This window comes from Podarcis cretensis (assembly GCF_951804945.1).
Source record: "Podarcis cretensis genome assembly, chromosome: 6".
Classification (NCBI taxonomy): domain Eukaryota; kingdom Metazoa; phylum Chordata; class Lepidosauria; order Squamata; family Lacertidae; genus Podarcis; species Podarcis cretensis.
In genome coordinates this window covers 11,925,766-11,941,516 of record NC_137175.1, presented here as the reverse complement: position 1 = coordinate 11,941,516, position 15,751 = coordinate 11,925,766, and the positions used below count along the sequence as shown (strand labels likewise).

Here is a 15,751-nt window from a genome sequence, read left to right as displayed (position 1 = left end):
AGTTAAGAGGGGTTAAAGGTAAAGGTAAAGGTACCCCTGCCCGTACGGTCCAGTCTTGACAGACTCTGGGGTTGTGCGCCCATCTCACTTAAGAGGCCAGGGGCCAGCGCTGTCCGGAGACACTTCCGGGTCACATGGCCAGCGTGACATCGCTGCTATGGCGAGCCAGAGCCGCACACGGAAACGCCGTTTACCTTCCCGCTGGTAAGCGGTCCCTATTTATCTACTTGCACCCGGAGGTGCTTTCGAACTGCTAGGTTGGCAGGCGCTGGGACCGAGCAGCGGGAGCGCACCCCGCCGCAGGGATTCGAACCGCCGACCTTTCGATCGGCAAGCCCTAGGCGCTGAGGCTTTAACCCACAGCGCCACCTGCGTCCCATAAGAGGGGTTAGGTAAAGGTAAAGGTAAAGGGACCGCTGACCATTAGGTCCAGTCGTGGGTGACTGGGGTTGCGCTGCTCATCTTGCTTTATTGGCCGGCGTACAGCTTCCGGGTCATGTGGCCAGCATGACTAAGCCGCTTCTGTCGAACCAGAGCAGCGCTCGGAAACGCCGTTTACCTTCCCGCCGGAGTGGTACCTAATTATCTACTTGCAATTTGACATGCTTTTGAACTGCTAGGTTGGCAGGAGCAGGGACCAAGCAATGGGAGCTCACCCCGTCGCGGGGATCCGAACCGCCGACCTTCTGATCGGCAAGTCCTAGGCTCTGTGGTTTAATCCACAGCGCCACCCACGTCCCTAAGTGGGGTTAGGACTGCAGGGTAAATAGCAGTTCTATGTGGAGAAAGGAGGCTGCTTTAACCAGCATATTCAGAATGAGTTTGTGCCTGCTTGCTGCTATAAGTCATCTTTTTGGAGCAGGGGCAGGGGTTCCATCTAGTCTCTATGGAAGTCATCCTCTCCAGGGTGCTCTTACTCCCATCCCAAATGTGAGAGATAAGTCTTCTTCCTTTAAGCAACATCTGTTTGAGTCAAACTGGTTTCAGGCAAATGGGGGACGTTGGGAGATGGGCAGATTTAGGGCGAGTAAGAAGTCCTTTGCTGGATTTAGCTGTCTAGTTTCAGGATTTTACTCCCCAACAGCAGTCCTCCCAGATGTCTTTGGAAGCCAGGATGTCAAGAATATGGTCTTCTGGGCTGATGGAAGGCTCTTGAATACAGCAGAATCTGCCATCAGCAGAAGAGAGAGCAAAGGAATTGTTGCCTATTCCTTCTGCTATCCACCCCTTAGCCTCCCCCCCCAAAAAAAATCCAGTTCCATGGTTTGGGGGGTCCTTAGAACACTGTGGAAGGTATGACAGGAGGAATCAGGAGAAACTGTGTCAAATAAGACCACTGATCTTTGATAATTGGATCACCCCATCTCCTCCCATTACTGCTGTACATGAATACGCACACCAGATTCCCTAAAGTATCCAGGACATAAACAGATACAGACAGCTGTTCATATGACTATAGAAATGCTTGTACATTGCTACTTACAAAATTATGCTGCAGTAATATTGCATCACATGGGGCTTAACTCTCTTATATGTTATTTATGTATAATATATTGCGTATAATTCTGCATATAATTAGTCGGGCTTTTAAAATAAAATAAAAATGGCAATATGCGAGCAGCTCAAAATTAAGTGGATTCTTGATGAAAGAGGTGGTCCAATGCAGGAAAGGCTCAATCAGGCACAAAATTCTGTGCAGAAATCCTTTAAAAGCAGTTTCCTCCTCCATCCCTAATTGGGTCACCGTAATGCTTTCTCTTATGATCTCAGATGCAAGTCTAAATTAGATATTTCTGGTCCCCGCAGTTAAAACAATAGGCCACAGGTGGTTCAATTTCTTATTAGCAACACAGGACCTATTGTTCTCAGCCTTGGAGCTGGTACAACCTAGTTTAATCGAAGCGTGCTTTATGATAACAGCTGCACTTTATCATGCTATTTGTATCCCATGCATTGGTTTTAGCTTCATTTGAATAAATATCCAAAGCTAAATCATGGTCCTGTTTTGCAAACCCGTGACATATCGGGCAAATATTGTTTAATAACTCTGGAAAAAATTGGTGAGCCAAAGAATGATCTTCTCAGACCATCAGCATAATGTCCGCTATTGACTTCTCCAAAAGAGAAAAATTGACTTGAGACAAAGTTGATGTGTAAACTGCCTTGTTTTGCCCTAAGTACTTTTCTGTTTGCATGTAAGGCTAATCGTATTCATTAGAAAGCTTCTGGCATGCAGTTTACTAAACAGATATTGACGAAGGCAGAAGATTCATTGACTCGAGAGTGAGAGAGCTTAACCAAGGAGATATAATTGGTTAAATTTCTTCCAGATTTTCAATAGTCTTGATTAGAAAGGAGTAAACATAGTAGTTGTTCACATCTCCTAAGCAAATGTGCTTTACCAATCGAGAGCTGGAGTTGTGCATTCCCTGTCTATATATATTCAAGAGCTTAGATTGCCCATTTACAAGCACGGCAAGGAAGCTGTCCAACCATAGCAAGGAGCATGTTTCAGGCTGGGTGAGGAATTGAGAGACAGCAGTGGAGCTGTCTAGCCAGAAACTGCAGCTGCAGTCTGTTGTTATTTAGTCGTTTAGTTGTGTCCGACTCTTCGTGACCCCATGGACCAGAGCACGCCAGGCACTCCTGTCTTCCACTGCCTCCCGCAACTTGGTCAAACTCATGCTGGTAGCTTCGAGAACACTGTCCAACCATCTTGTCCTCTGTCGTCCCCTTCTCCTTGTGCCCTCCATCTTTCCCAACATCAGGGTCTTTTCCAGGGAGTCTTCTCTTCTCATGAGGTGGCCAAAGTATTGGAGCCTCAGCTTCAGGATCTGTCCAGCACTCAGGGCTGATTTCCTTCAGAATGGATAGGTTTGATCTTCTTGCAGTCCATGGGACTCTCAAGAGTCTCCTCCAGCACCAGAATTCAAAAGCATCAATTCTGTAGCTGAAGTCTAGACACAAGCAGATGTTGCATAAGGATGCTGTCTTATACTGAACCAGACCATTGGTCCATCTGGTTCAGTATTGTCTGCACTGGCTGGCAGCAACCCTTCAAGATTTCACACAGAGATCTCTCTTAGCTGTACCTGGAAAGTAGAGCTGCCAGGAAATGAACCTGGGTCTATGGCTGATGTTGTTGGGTCCCATGATAGTTATACCAGGGTGGATACTTATTTATTATTACTTATCTATCCTACTTTTCCTTCAAGGAGCTCAGTGTGGTGTACTGCTTCTCTCCCTCCCCATTTCCTTCTCACTACAACCTTGTGAGGTAGACTAGGTTAAAAGAAAGTTTCTGGTCCAAGGTCACCCCATGAGCTTTGATGCTGAGTTGGGATTTGAGCCCTAGTCTCTAGCACTCTAAGTGCTTTGCTGTGTTTACTCAGTTGGTATCTGGACTTATTACAGGTTCTATTGGCCCTGGTGTTTGTTTCTCTGAGTCTGGTTCACCCTGTGGCCTATTTTTTTGTGAGGAGCTGCTTTAGGGTAGGAGGCTACAGTGGTACCTCGGGTTAATTCATTCCGGAGGTCCGTACTTAATCTGAAACTGTTCTTAACCTGAAGCACCACTTTAGGTAATGGGGCCTCCCGCTGCTGCCGCGCCGCTAGAGCACAATTTCTGTTCTCATCCTGAAGCAAAGTTCTTAACCTGAAGCACTATTTCTGGGTTAGCGGAGTCTGTAACCTGAAGCGTATGTAACCTGAAGCGTATGTAACCCGAGGTACCACTGTATCTAGAAACCAAACCTTACAAGGAACAGTTGAAGGAGCTGGGTATGTTTAGCATGGAAAAGAGGAGACTGGGAGGAGAGATGATAGCCATCTTCAAATGTCTCAAGGGCTGTCGCATGGAGAAATCTTGTTTTCTCCCGCCCCAGAAGGTACCAATGGCTTCAAATGACAAGAAAGGAGATTCCGACTAAACACCAGGAAGAACTTTCTGACAGTGAGAGCTGTTCGACAGTGGAATGGACTCCCTCAGAAGGTGGTGAGCTCTCTTTCCTTGGAGGTTTTTAAGCAGAGGTTGGATGGCCATCTGTCATGGATGCTTTAGCTGAGATTCCTGCATCACAGTGGGTTGCACTAGGTGACCCTGTCCCTTCCAACTCTACAATTCTATGATTCTACCTGTAGACAAGAACAGTTTTTACCACCCATAGAGTATGAAAGAGATATCACTTCTTCCAGCTTGTGTTTTGAGTGCTGTTGACTGGAAGCTAAAGGGGACAATAAGTGGTGTATATGTTATTTATTTATTTATTTACTTACTTACTTACTTACTTAACTTACTTATTTATTTACTAATTTAATTTAATTTAATTTAATTTAATTTAATTTAATTTATTTATTTAATTTTATTTATACCCTGCCCTCCCCGGCCAAGACCGGGCTCAGGGTGGCTAACATCAGGTTATAAAAACAATTGATTAAAATACAACTTAAAAACAAGATTAAAATGCAGCCTCATTTCAGTGGAAGCCCAGATCAAAAACTGTTTGGGGGGGAGAAAACGTCAAATCTTCACCAAGGCCAAATATCCAGACTGGTCCTACGTGGGGCAGAAAAGCCAGGGAAGTCCCCAAATAGGGGTTCCATCACAGAAGGAAAAGGATCAGGCTGGTTCCAAGCCAAAGGCCAGGCGGAACAACTCTGTCTTACAGGCCCTGTGGAAAGAAATCAGATCCCGCAGGGCCCTGGTCTCATGAGGCAGAGCGTTCTTTCATTTTATCTTCTGCGTCCGTCCTGTAGTAGATTCCTCCTTGGGATTAGACTGGTCTTGCTGATCTAGGGAAAGGTAGGTTCAGTTCTGCATGGTTGAGTGGGGCACCCTGTGACTTCTCCACCAATGCCTGCCTTCCAGCTGTGCGGTGGCAAGCCCTGGCCTTTGCAGCTGGTCAGGGGAAAGGGAGAAGGAAAAACACTGTGGCAGAGTGTGTGTCCCGGGTCCAGTGCCTGACATCTCCAGGTAAGGGCTGGAAAAACCCACTGTCTGAAACCCTAGAGAGTTGCTAGTAGTGCAGTCAATGCTGAACTAAATGACTCAGCCTAAGGCAGCCTCCTATGTGATGTGGATCACAGATTTTATTGGCTGCATCCTTTCACTGCATCCTTTCTCTCCTCCATCACCCTGATGTCATATCAGTAGCCATTGGCATATTGCTGAGACACTTTTTGGGTTGGTGGTTTTCCCATAACCTGATGGGCCTGCAATAATAAACAAAAGGTTATTTTTTTACACTGGTGCTAAACTTCAAATATACCGTATTTTTCCGTGTATAAGACTATATTTTTCCTAAATTTTTGAAGTTTAAAATAAGGGGTCATCTTACACACAGGTAGCGCACAGTGCATTTTCTTAATTTTGAGTCACAAAAATTTGAGTCACATGGAAAAATACAGTAATAGCCTATTGCTAACTCAATAGTTTTTGTGTTAAGAGAAAAAAGAGGAAGCCAGGAGATGATTGCCAACTAGTTTTCCAAGTGCAATAAAAAAAACAAAAACCCAACCACCAAGATTCTACCTGCAAGAAGGGTGCATTTAGAGGTGATAAAAATTTCATGGAGCTAAATGTGTTCTCCCAGGCAAAAGCAGAGCTAAATCCTATCCTTTGAGTTTTTGTGTCTTCCGTTAAACTCTACATCATTAGCTCTTTGTAATCCGTACAATCCAATCCCAGGAGAGTGGCAGGGAACTAAATGTCTTGTGTTTACTTACAAAATAAAAGCCTTCTGCTTCTACTGGAATGAGTATCACTTAATGCAGGCGCTGGGTTGCATCACAGGCTGGGTGAGTAGATACATGGCTGGAAGTGGGGGGCAGTGTAGGCTCAATTTTTTCCCAAGACAGAATAAGGAAGCAGGCCTTCTTTGGAGAAGGCTTAGAATCGTAGAATTGTGGAGTTGGAAAGTATCTGAAGGGTCATCTAGTCCTACCCCCCTCCCCCTGCAATACAGGAAACACGGCTCCTTGCACCTCGTTTTTGTGATGTACCGTATTTTTCCGTCTAGAAGACGCCTCCATGTATAAGACGCCTCCTATTTGGGGGGACTCAGATTTAAGAAAATGGGGGGAGATGTCCGCCGTGTATAAGACGCACCCAAATTTTGGACATTATTTTTTAGGGGGGAAACCTAGTCTTATACATGGAAAAATACAGTACGTTTCCCCATTCTGTATATTCCAATCTATCATAATTCTAGTTCAACATTACAATTCTCCTGTGAGTTTGAATAACCACTGATCCAACCGGATCATTTTTACTTCTCCCTCTCGCTTTCTTTTTAAAAGAAAAATACAGAAGGTCATAGAATCATAGAATTTAAAGACCTCCAAGGAAGGAGAGGGAGTCCCCTGCCCCTTTCTCATCTCATTGCACACTGAGAGAGCACCCTACAGTGAACCTAGCTTGCTTATTTATTTATTTAGTTATTTATTTATTTGTGCTGCTTATTTCAATGGATTCAATGAAGACTGGGAGAACTCAGGCTCATTGTTCATGCCTGTTCTAGCAAACTATGGTATACCTGACCTGGAACATCAGTTCTAAAGCGGGTCAGCATACAGTGGCTATGTGACCTTCCTTACAGATATTAGTCCTCTATTTGAAGAGTTGTCAGGGGACAGCCTTCTGTTTAATGGAGCAATTCATTTAAAGGACTAACATGCCAAGTCCAGATTAAAAATAAAGAACTCTGAGAAGGGAGAGGAAGAAAGGCCTTAAACTGCCCGTCAGCAGTTAGTACCTGGGCAGCAGATGGAGCAGCACACATGCCATATTATGGGATGTATCGTATTTGTATTTAACTTATAGTCAACATTTATAAATTTGTGTATACACCCATAAATTAGCACTTGCAAATCTGTGTTCCCTTTTTTTTTTTTTTTTTTTTTTTTGCTGATGTGAATTTATCATATTTATATCTCACATTATATCTCACAACAAGTATATACTGTTTGATTAGAATACAGCCTACAAAAAGAATAAAACAATAAAATTATTGGTGAAGAACCATAAAAACAACTATTTAAGATCTTCAAAAGGATACTTAAAATCACCAAAAAGCTAAAACCAGATTAAACCACATGGCATTTTCTACATGTCTAATCAGAAAGGTTTTTACCAGGTGCTAAAAAGAGTACTGTGAAGGCGCTGAACTGATTTCATTAGGCAGGGAGTTCCAAAGATGGCTGTCTAAGTGCAGGGTGCCAACTTGAATCAAATATGGGGGAGCAGGTAAACCCTGCCCCACATAATCGATCACATGATGCTTTGCATGAACACTATTTGAATGGCAATGCCTATCAATTTTGGGTGGCTCGGCTCCCTCAAATATTTTATTGGGAGGGTGAAGACCCCTTGGCCTCTAGGAGTTGGCTCCTATGTCTATGTGGGGTAGGAACTCTTCCGCAGGGCCTGTAAGACAGAGCTATTCCGCCTGGCTTTCAATTTGAACTTAGCCTGATCTTTTATTCCCCTTCCTCCCCTCCCTTCCCCTTTTTATGAAGATTACCCGCTCTGGGATCCCACAGCTAATTCTCCCCTGGTCTCCTTGCTGGTCCAAATAGGACTAATTTAGCCAGCTAGCCCTGGTGATCATCTAATGTTTATTGGATGGATTTCCCCCCTAAATTGATTTTTGAATTCTGAATTTATTGTTATTCACGTTTTATGTTGTTTTTTGTTGCATCAATTAAGTGTTTTAAATTTGTTGTTAGCCGCCCTGAGCCCGGTTTTCTGAACCGGGAAGGGCGGGGTATAAATAAAAAAATATTATTATTATTTATTATTAAATATTTGGGCCTGGCTGTTAGCGTGGTAGAATGAATGTTTCAAAAAGGATTGATTCAGAAATGCACAGTTATGGAAAGGCGGTGTTCTTCTGCATGCTTCTTGAATACAACATGCGGCACATGAGCGAACTCGCTGGACTGCTCAATTCATCACCTGGGCTGCCTTCCCCCAATTCGACACCCGCCCTCCCTTCACAGAGCAAGCAATTAAAAATGATGAGGGTAAAGGGTTAAACCGAAAACTCCTGCTAATGAAGGTACTATGCCTGCTTTCTCTCTGGGGGGCATTAGATGCGCCTTCTGGCATAAGCTTCTGATAAGCATCAGTGAAGCGTTCCACGGGCTGATACGCACATATATTTTTAAACACGGTTTCCCCTCTCCCCAACCCCCATGTAAAATTGGTAAAATGCAAAGCTCTGCTGTTTATCTCGAACCCTAATTACAGACGCCGCAGCCTTTGAACGCTAACTGTCTACAGTGGTTCGTGAGACTTTAGGCTGGTCAAAGGAACATAGATCTGAGTCTGGGGAGATCTGAGCTTTGAGTAAAGGCAGCCATATCCCGCCCCCCCCCCGCCCCCTTTCTTCTTTAATTCAAAAGTTGCTTCCCTTGCAAATTGCAGCCATTCTCAGCTTTCTAAATAGAATTATGCCGCTGTAAAAGGTCCTTGTAGGTCATGCAGCCCAATCTCCTGTCCGGAGCAAGAATTAGAGCGCAGGATGCGAACACAACATCCCCTAAAGCCAGGAGGAAAGTAATTTCACCAGCGTCCTGTGATTTAGAAGAAGAGGAGTTTACACCCATTAAGATTGATTGCTAGCTTTCTTTTCAAGGCAAGCTATTGTGTTTATTACAAGGGCTAGCACCGTTGCTTTAGCTCATAAGAAGCAGTGTCTACACCAGGTAATAATAAATAATAAATTTTTATTTATACCCCGCCCTTCCCAGTTCAAAAAACCGGGCTCAGGGCGGCTAACAACAAATTTAAAACACTTAATTGATGCAACAAAAAACAGCATAAAATACAATATGAAACGTGAATAACAATAAATTCAGAATTCAAAAATCAATTTAGGGGGGAAATCCATCCAATAAACATTAGATGATCACCAGGGCTAACTGGCTAAATTAGTCCTATTTGGGCCAGCGAGGAGACCAGGGGAGAATTAGCTGTGGGATCCCAGAGCGGGTAATCTTCATAAAAAGGGGAGGGGGAGGGAAGGAATGGGAATAAAAGATCAGGCTAAATTCAAATTGAAAGCCAGGCAGAATAGCTCTGTCTTACAGGCCCTGCGGAAGGAAGTTAAATCCTGCAGGGCCCTGGTCTCATGGGACAGAGCATGACAGAGCAGGGCCCTGGTCTCATGGGACAAACTTCTCAGCTCCTGCTCTGCAAAATGAGCATGAAGGTTCTCAGTTGCAGCAAGGCAGTATTTCGAAGTAAGTGAAGCAATGCACATTGCTATCTAAAGAGGGAGCCCCCCTCCTTCAGACCACAGAGTCTAGAATTAAGTTTAAAATTACCTAATTGCACAAATGTCACAGCAGGGATCAGACCAAAAGTTCCTTGCACCTGAGTGCTATCCCAGTCATAAGAGAGATGGCCTGGCTCCTGTTGCCAGAATCCAAGCCTCAAACTTGGATGCATCTGTCAGTTTTGGTTACTCTCTGCTTCTCATTTTTTTGCAATCTTACATTCAGCTCCTCCGATTCAAAAACCTTTTTAAAAGCCCTCATTGAAAGTTGTGTGCATTTGCCTGTTTATTTCCCCCAACATTTGTGCAAGCATCGTCCCCTGATATGATGCATTCTGACATTATTTTCACAAATAGATACTCTGTGTGTGTGTGTGTGTGTGTGTGTGTGTGCGCGCACACACACACACACACATGCACATGCACAATTTCCCCTAGCATATGGCATTTTTGTACACATTGTTGTTCTCTCTGGAGAACTGTGTTGCAAACTTCCAAGTGCAACTCCTGATGGGCAGGTGCATGTTGGTGCATTTATTGATTGGGGAAATCCAAATTAGATAGGTTAATGCTAAAATGCAAACTGAACCAAAATGCAAACTCCCCCATCTCTATTTGAGTCTGCGACACCTTGCAAAGATATAGAAAAAGAGCCAGACCAGGTTTGGGTAAAATCCCTTGTTGCTTTTGTTTGTTTGTTTTGCATTATAATTTGGAATATCTCCAGGAGCAGGTTGTCAATGCTTGCATCCTCTACTGTGTACCCTCCGAGAGTCCTGATTTTCCAGTGACAGTCCCAGAATTATGAAAGCCACCCCGGCTTCTGATATGATCCCAGAGTGTCCCTGTTTCCCAGCCAGTGCTGCTGCCACCGAGCCCCCCAGGAGGACGAACCGGCGCTTCTCCTGAGCAATAGCAGCTGCAATCTTGTTGCCTCTCCATGGCCACTGCTGGCCTCCTTCCTTCGGCAGCTTGTACTGGCTACTGGAGAGCATGTGAAGAAGAGGAGAAGCTGTCGTCACTGTGACCCAGCCCCCCATGATGTGCTAATTCTGAGGGGCAGGAAGAGGACAGGGCTGCCCTGGGCAGGAAGAAAGGGGAAGCAGAGTTCAAGGAGTCTTCATTAAAAAAGAAAATGCTTTGTGCATCTGCATCTAACCTTGCCCCTTTCTAAAATGTATTTATCAGTGTCCTTTTTTTCTTTCTTTTTGTAAATCTACCAGTGTGGTAGAGCCAGTGTGGAGTAGTGGTTCAGAGCGGTAGACTCGTGATGTGGTGAACCAGGTTCGCTTCCCTGCACCTCTTCGTGGTGCTGCTGCAGGGTGACATTGGGCCAGTCACACTTCTCTGATGTCTCTCAGCCCCACTCACCTCACAGAGTGTTTGTTGTGGGGGAGGAAGGGAAAGGAGAATGTTAGCCGCTTTGAGACTCCTTCGGGTAGTGATAAAGCAGGATATCAAATCCAAACTCTTCTTCTTCTACCATAAAATTAAAGAAAATCAGGATTATGGGGTAGGATGGCAGAGGGTGTGTGTGCTGTGTCCCATTGGTGAAGTGGTGGTAGGAACTCACCCTTCTTCTGTCAGGAAATGCTCTGGGACAGGGGCAAAAAAATGGAGCATCAAGGAGGGTCAGTTGTGAGGGAGTGAGAGTTGTCCCTATTTTCATCTGAGGTATATAGGAGGGCATGCTGGGGAACCAGTAGCCTTCCAAATGTCATTGGAATCCAACACCCTTCAGTTCCAGACACCAAGGCTAATGGTTCGGGGTGATGGGAGACGGAACCCAGCCACACCTTGTGGACCACAAATTCTCCAGCCCTTCCCTCCTGCAATCCCTTTTCCCTCCCTCCGGACACCTGAAACAGCATCCCTGCCCATAAGATGCCCTTGGTGGCTTCTCTTGTCCTTCTGCCTCCTGACAAGGGAAGCCCAGTACCAACCAAGGGCCTCAGCTTGTTTCTAAAAGGACCGTTGATTTCTCTCCTGGCTTCCCCTGTCCTTAGCTAGCGTTGTTTTAAACTAATAGAAATAATTAGCAAATCACAGAGGGCCTTTTGTCTTTGAGGCAGTCATTTTCAGATAATGGAGCGCAGAAATCAACACGGTGACACAAGACTCAAGAGCAGCATATTGGAGCAGCCTGCTGTGGCTTAAGCAGATGTTTAAGTATTTTCAGTATCGCTAAAGTGTATATATACAGTGGTACCTTGGTTCTCAAACTTAATCCGTTCCAGAAGTCTGTTCCAAAACCAAAGCATTCCAAAACCAAGGAGCGGTTTCCCCAGAGAAAGTAATGCAAAACAGATTAATCCGTTCCAGACTTTTAAAAACAACCCCTAAAACAGCAATTTAACATGAATTTTACTCTCTAACTCCATTGATCCATAAGATGAAAGCAATAATCAATGTACTGTACTATAAAACAAATAAGACAGTATTGTAGATGATGAAAATTAAAAATATTTTTTTTCTTACTTGCTTTGATGATGGTCATTGTTTGGAGCGAGGACTTTTTTCCATTTCTGCAGTCACACAATCGATCAGCTGAACTGGGTTCCACACAGTCACAAAAACAAATTAACCGAAAAGCCTCAAAAACAAAAACGCAAAATAAATAGCAAATCCAGAAGCGCCAAATACAGTGGTTCCTTGGTTCTCAATCTTAATCCATTCCGGAAGTCCGTTTAACTTCCGAAATGTTCAAAAACCAAGGTGTGGCTATTGATTGGTGCAGGCGCCCCGGAAACAATAGCCGACAACCACATCAGACATTTGGCTTAAAAAAAAAAAAAGTTTGAAAACTGGAACACTTACTTCCGGGTTTTCGGTGTTCGGGAACCAAGGCATTTGAGAACCAATGCTTTTGAGAACCAAGGCACCACTGTATTTAACCCTGTGCATCTATTGCTGTTGTTAATATGAAAACAGACTCTACATATAGACAGCTCTTCCATATATTTAGGAATCTGATGAGGACACCTGACAATGTGATGGAGGCCTGCACATATTCAGAGGTCCATACCTACTTTACAGGACTGTTGTAAGGATTGTAAGATAACATATAACTTGGAGACTTTAATGTTCCCAAGCATTTGAACAGTGTTCTAAAGTTGCTCTTTTAAGTAGAATCTGCAACAAAATGCTGCAGTGTGTATCCTCACCTAACAGGAGTTCTCCTGCTTAAGGTTCCAGCCAGCTATCCATGTTCCCCCCTCCCCCAGTATACTCCATTTCACCGACCTTCCAGTTTTCTTTTCCAACTGACACTCAAAATTATGTGGCTGCTGGACATGTTGGATCCTAATTGGGCTAATTTTTTTATTATTGTTGTTGTTGTGGGGTGTTGTGCTTTTAGTCCAATCCTGCTGGCGCTGTTGAAGGGAGTGACGAATGATGCTACAAGAGTCAGGGAGCCCTTTTCATGCACATGTGAATCAGCACCCCAAAATTTACAAGGAATTGGTCCTTTCCCTCCATGGTTGATCTTCGAAGCTGTTGAGTTCAATCGGGAAACCCAGTGCTTTGATTTTTGCAACCTGTGTTTAAAATAGTCCAAAGACATGACAGACAAGTTTAATGGAAACATACCGTTTCCTGAATGTACATGTTTAGGAAGGGGTCCAGAAATGCCTATTTCACCTAGTCCATAGAAACCAAACTTTTCCTCCCTCTCCCCCCCACTCCCCCCCCCCAGCGCCAGAGGTGGGAGGCATTGATTGTGGGGGCGAAAATGTCAAGACTGAGATGCTTTGCACGTCGCAGGTGTACGAGATCATTTTCACATGCCAAATGGCAATAAAAAGGTGAAAGCAAAGGCTGCGGTGGGGTGGAATTCGCTTCACAGAACAAAACAGCGAAGCACCTTTTCCCCTCCTGGGTTTTTGGAATAAACTGTAATTAAATTGAGCAAGCTGTGACAGTGAAATTGCTTAAAACCTAATTCTCCCACAGTAATTGCATAGATACCCCCACTAACAACCACCCCACAAAAAAACCTAGGACATTATCCATCGTTGTTTATCAGTCAAATGTGACACTTGCTCTTGGCTTGGCTTGTCATTTCCACCCCTCTGTAGATGACAGTTCCAAAGGTATCTGCCTACCAAATAAATGAATGAATGTTCGCATCTACAGATATTTCAATGTGTTCAAACAAATGGGCTGTGGAAGATTATCTTCATCAGCACAAAAAACTGTGTTCTTCAGACCCATTCTAAGAGGAGTGCAATCCACTTCATTAAAGTGGACTTGCTTTACTCCACCCTCTTAAATATTTGCAAGGTGGGGGGCAGATGCTGGAAGAGCCTAGGAGCAGCAGTGAGAAGTATTTCGAATTACTGATAGGTTTTTAACATCACGAGAGTGCATAGCTTTCTGCAACCTGTGAGTGAACGCAGGGAGGGGGCTAATGGTGGCATGAAATGACAGCAATATAAAACGTTCAGAAATGCACGCTCTGAAATAAGCATCCCAACGATGCTGGCAGCAGATAAGAAAAAGAAAAACCTGGGACTTTGTTCTCTGTCTCAACACACACACACACACACACCTTGAGCAAATGAAAAGGTCTCTGCTTGATGCCAGAAAATGGTGGGCTAAACACAAAAGGTGATATCCAACAGTGACCATCTGCTGATGGAAGAGAATCCATATCCAGAAGGGAATAAAAGCAATTTGCAGCAGTGCCCCCTGCAGCAACCCACACTCACCCTAAACTTGCTTCGGAGGGTTCCTCAACCCTCTGGAGTAGGATTAAAGGGGTACAGTGTTGATGAAAGGGTAGCAAAAATGCAGCTGAGAAGCTCAAATCACATATTTGACTGGCACACTTCTTTGGAAACCAGTGTCCAGATTTTAACATTCAAAAACTTTTCTTGCAGAAACTTATAGGTGAATTAAAACATAATATTTGCATGCTTCTCCAAGCATGGGCTCACTGTCTCTTCTTTTAACTTCCAAACAACTGTATTTTCCTCTCTTTCCGGAGCTTAGCACTTTCACCCTTATGTATCTCAATTATATGCCTTGCAGCTCCTATGAGATATTTCCATTTTTACCTTCTCCTGCAGCTTTGCTCTCTTTCTTTCAGACAGAGAAGAAGGACTCCAACACTCAATTCAACTTAGCAGTGTTCACAGTGGATTCTTAAAGACAGTCATCTTGCTTCACATAAGTCTCTCCTTCACCAGATACCTCCCATGTGACCAACGTTAGCCAATCCCATGAGTACTCTCTAGAATTCAGTTACCAACCGATCAGATTTAAACACATAGTAATGCATAGAATGGGACGCGGGTGGCGCTGTGGGTTAAACCACAAAGCCTAGAACTTGCAGATCAGAAGGTCGGCGGTTCGAATTCCCGCGACGGGGTGAGCTCCCGTTGCTCGGTCCCAGCTCCTGCCAACCAACAGTTCAAAAGCACGTCAAAGTGCAAGTAGATAAATAGGTACCGCTCCGGCGGGAAGGTAAACGGCGTTTCTGTGCGCTGGTCTGATTTGCCAGAAGCGGCTTAGGCATGCTGGCCACATGACCCAGAAGCTATACGCCTCAGCCAATAAAGTGAGATGAGCTCCGCAACCCCAGAGTCGGTCATGACTGGACCTAATGGTCAGGGGTTCCTTTACCTTTTTAATGCATAGAAGCATTAACAATTTCAAGGAATTAAATTCCAGTACTTAACATACAGTACTTAACATACACTGCGGGCAGGGGGGGGGAGTAGCTGAAAATTATCCCCCTCCCTCTTATGCTGCTGTGTTTCCTTCTAGCATGTGAAAGTTGCCTCCAGATACCATCCATACCTGGAAATAACATACAGTATAGACTCCCAAACAGAGAACCAGCCAAAAACAGCTAGACTCAACCTCTGGACCTTTATTAAGTACGGCCACCCTAACTGAGGATGGGGCAAATGAAATGAGGCCTTGTCCCATGGAAAATGCTTCTCCAGCAACTGTTCATGACTTTAGAAACTGTTGTCTGTTCCTGCTCTTAGCTTAGAAGGTATCACTTATGTGTGCCATTAAAATGAGCCAGAAGAGAGTAATTTAAAAATATATGCGCAAGTCTGTGTCTAGTCTTCACTCAATGCATCTGCAAATCAAATGCCAAAACTATCTTTTAACTGTCGCTAGAGACCTAGTCTACTCACACCAAACTACTGGTTGCAGCAAGGCTTATTTAAAAGAAAAAGGGGGGGGGGAGTCAAAGTAAAAACAAAACAAAAGTATAACATTAAAATATTACAGTATCAAATATATACAAAAAATATTCAGACTGAGCCCCCAAACTATGTATAAATCATTGAAGCACGTTGAAGCTGCAAATCATCTTGAGACTGTCCATTTGAGAGTAAATGTTTTAAAAGCAAGTTATTCTCTTGGATGTTACCAGGCAGTTTTGCAAGTCAAAGTGAAGCTGTGAGATGGCTTTCAGAGTAAGAAGCAGTGGATTAAAGAAGATATTAGCC

General features: G+C 44.0%; 1 protein-coding gene across 8 annotated transcripts in view; it reads left to right on the top strand.

The window, feature by feature from the left end:
• CDH4 (cadherin 4) overlaps positions 1-15,751 on the top strand; it is an 839,962-nt gene that overhangs the window by 479,473 nt on the left and 344,738 nt on the right. The window contains exon 1 of one of the 8 annotated variants that reach the window (XM_079979075.1): positions 9,192-9,243. The exons of the other annotated variants lie outside the window; for them this stretch is intronic. Within the exon in view, the coding sequence (XP_079835201.1) occupies positions 9,201-9,243 (43 nt within the window). The 5' untranslated portion in view covers positions 9,192-9,200. Of the gene's footprint in view, positions 1-9,191; positions 9,244-15,751 lie in introns of those variants that run through there. 8 annotated transcript variants of the gene reach the window in all.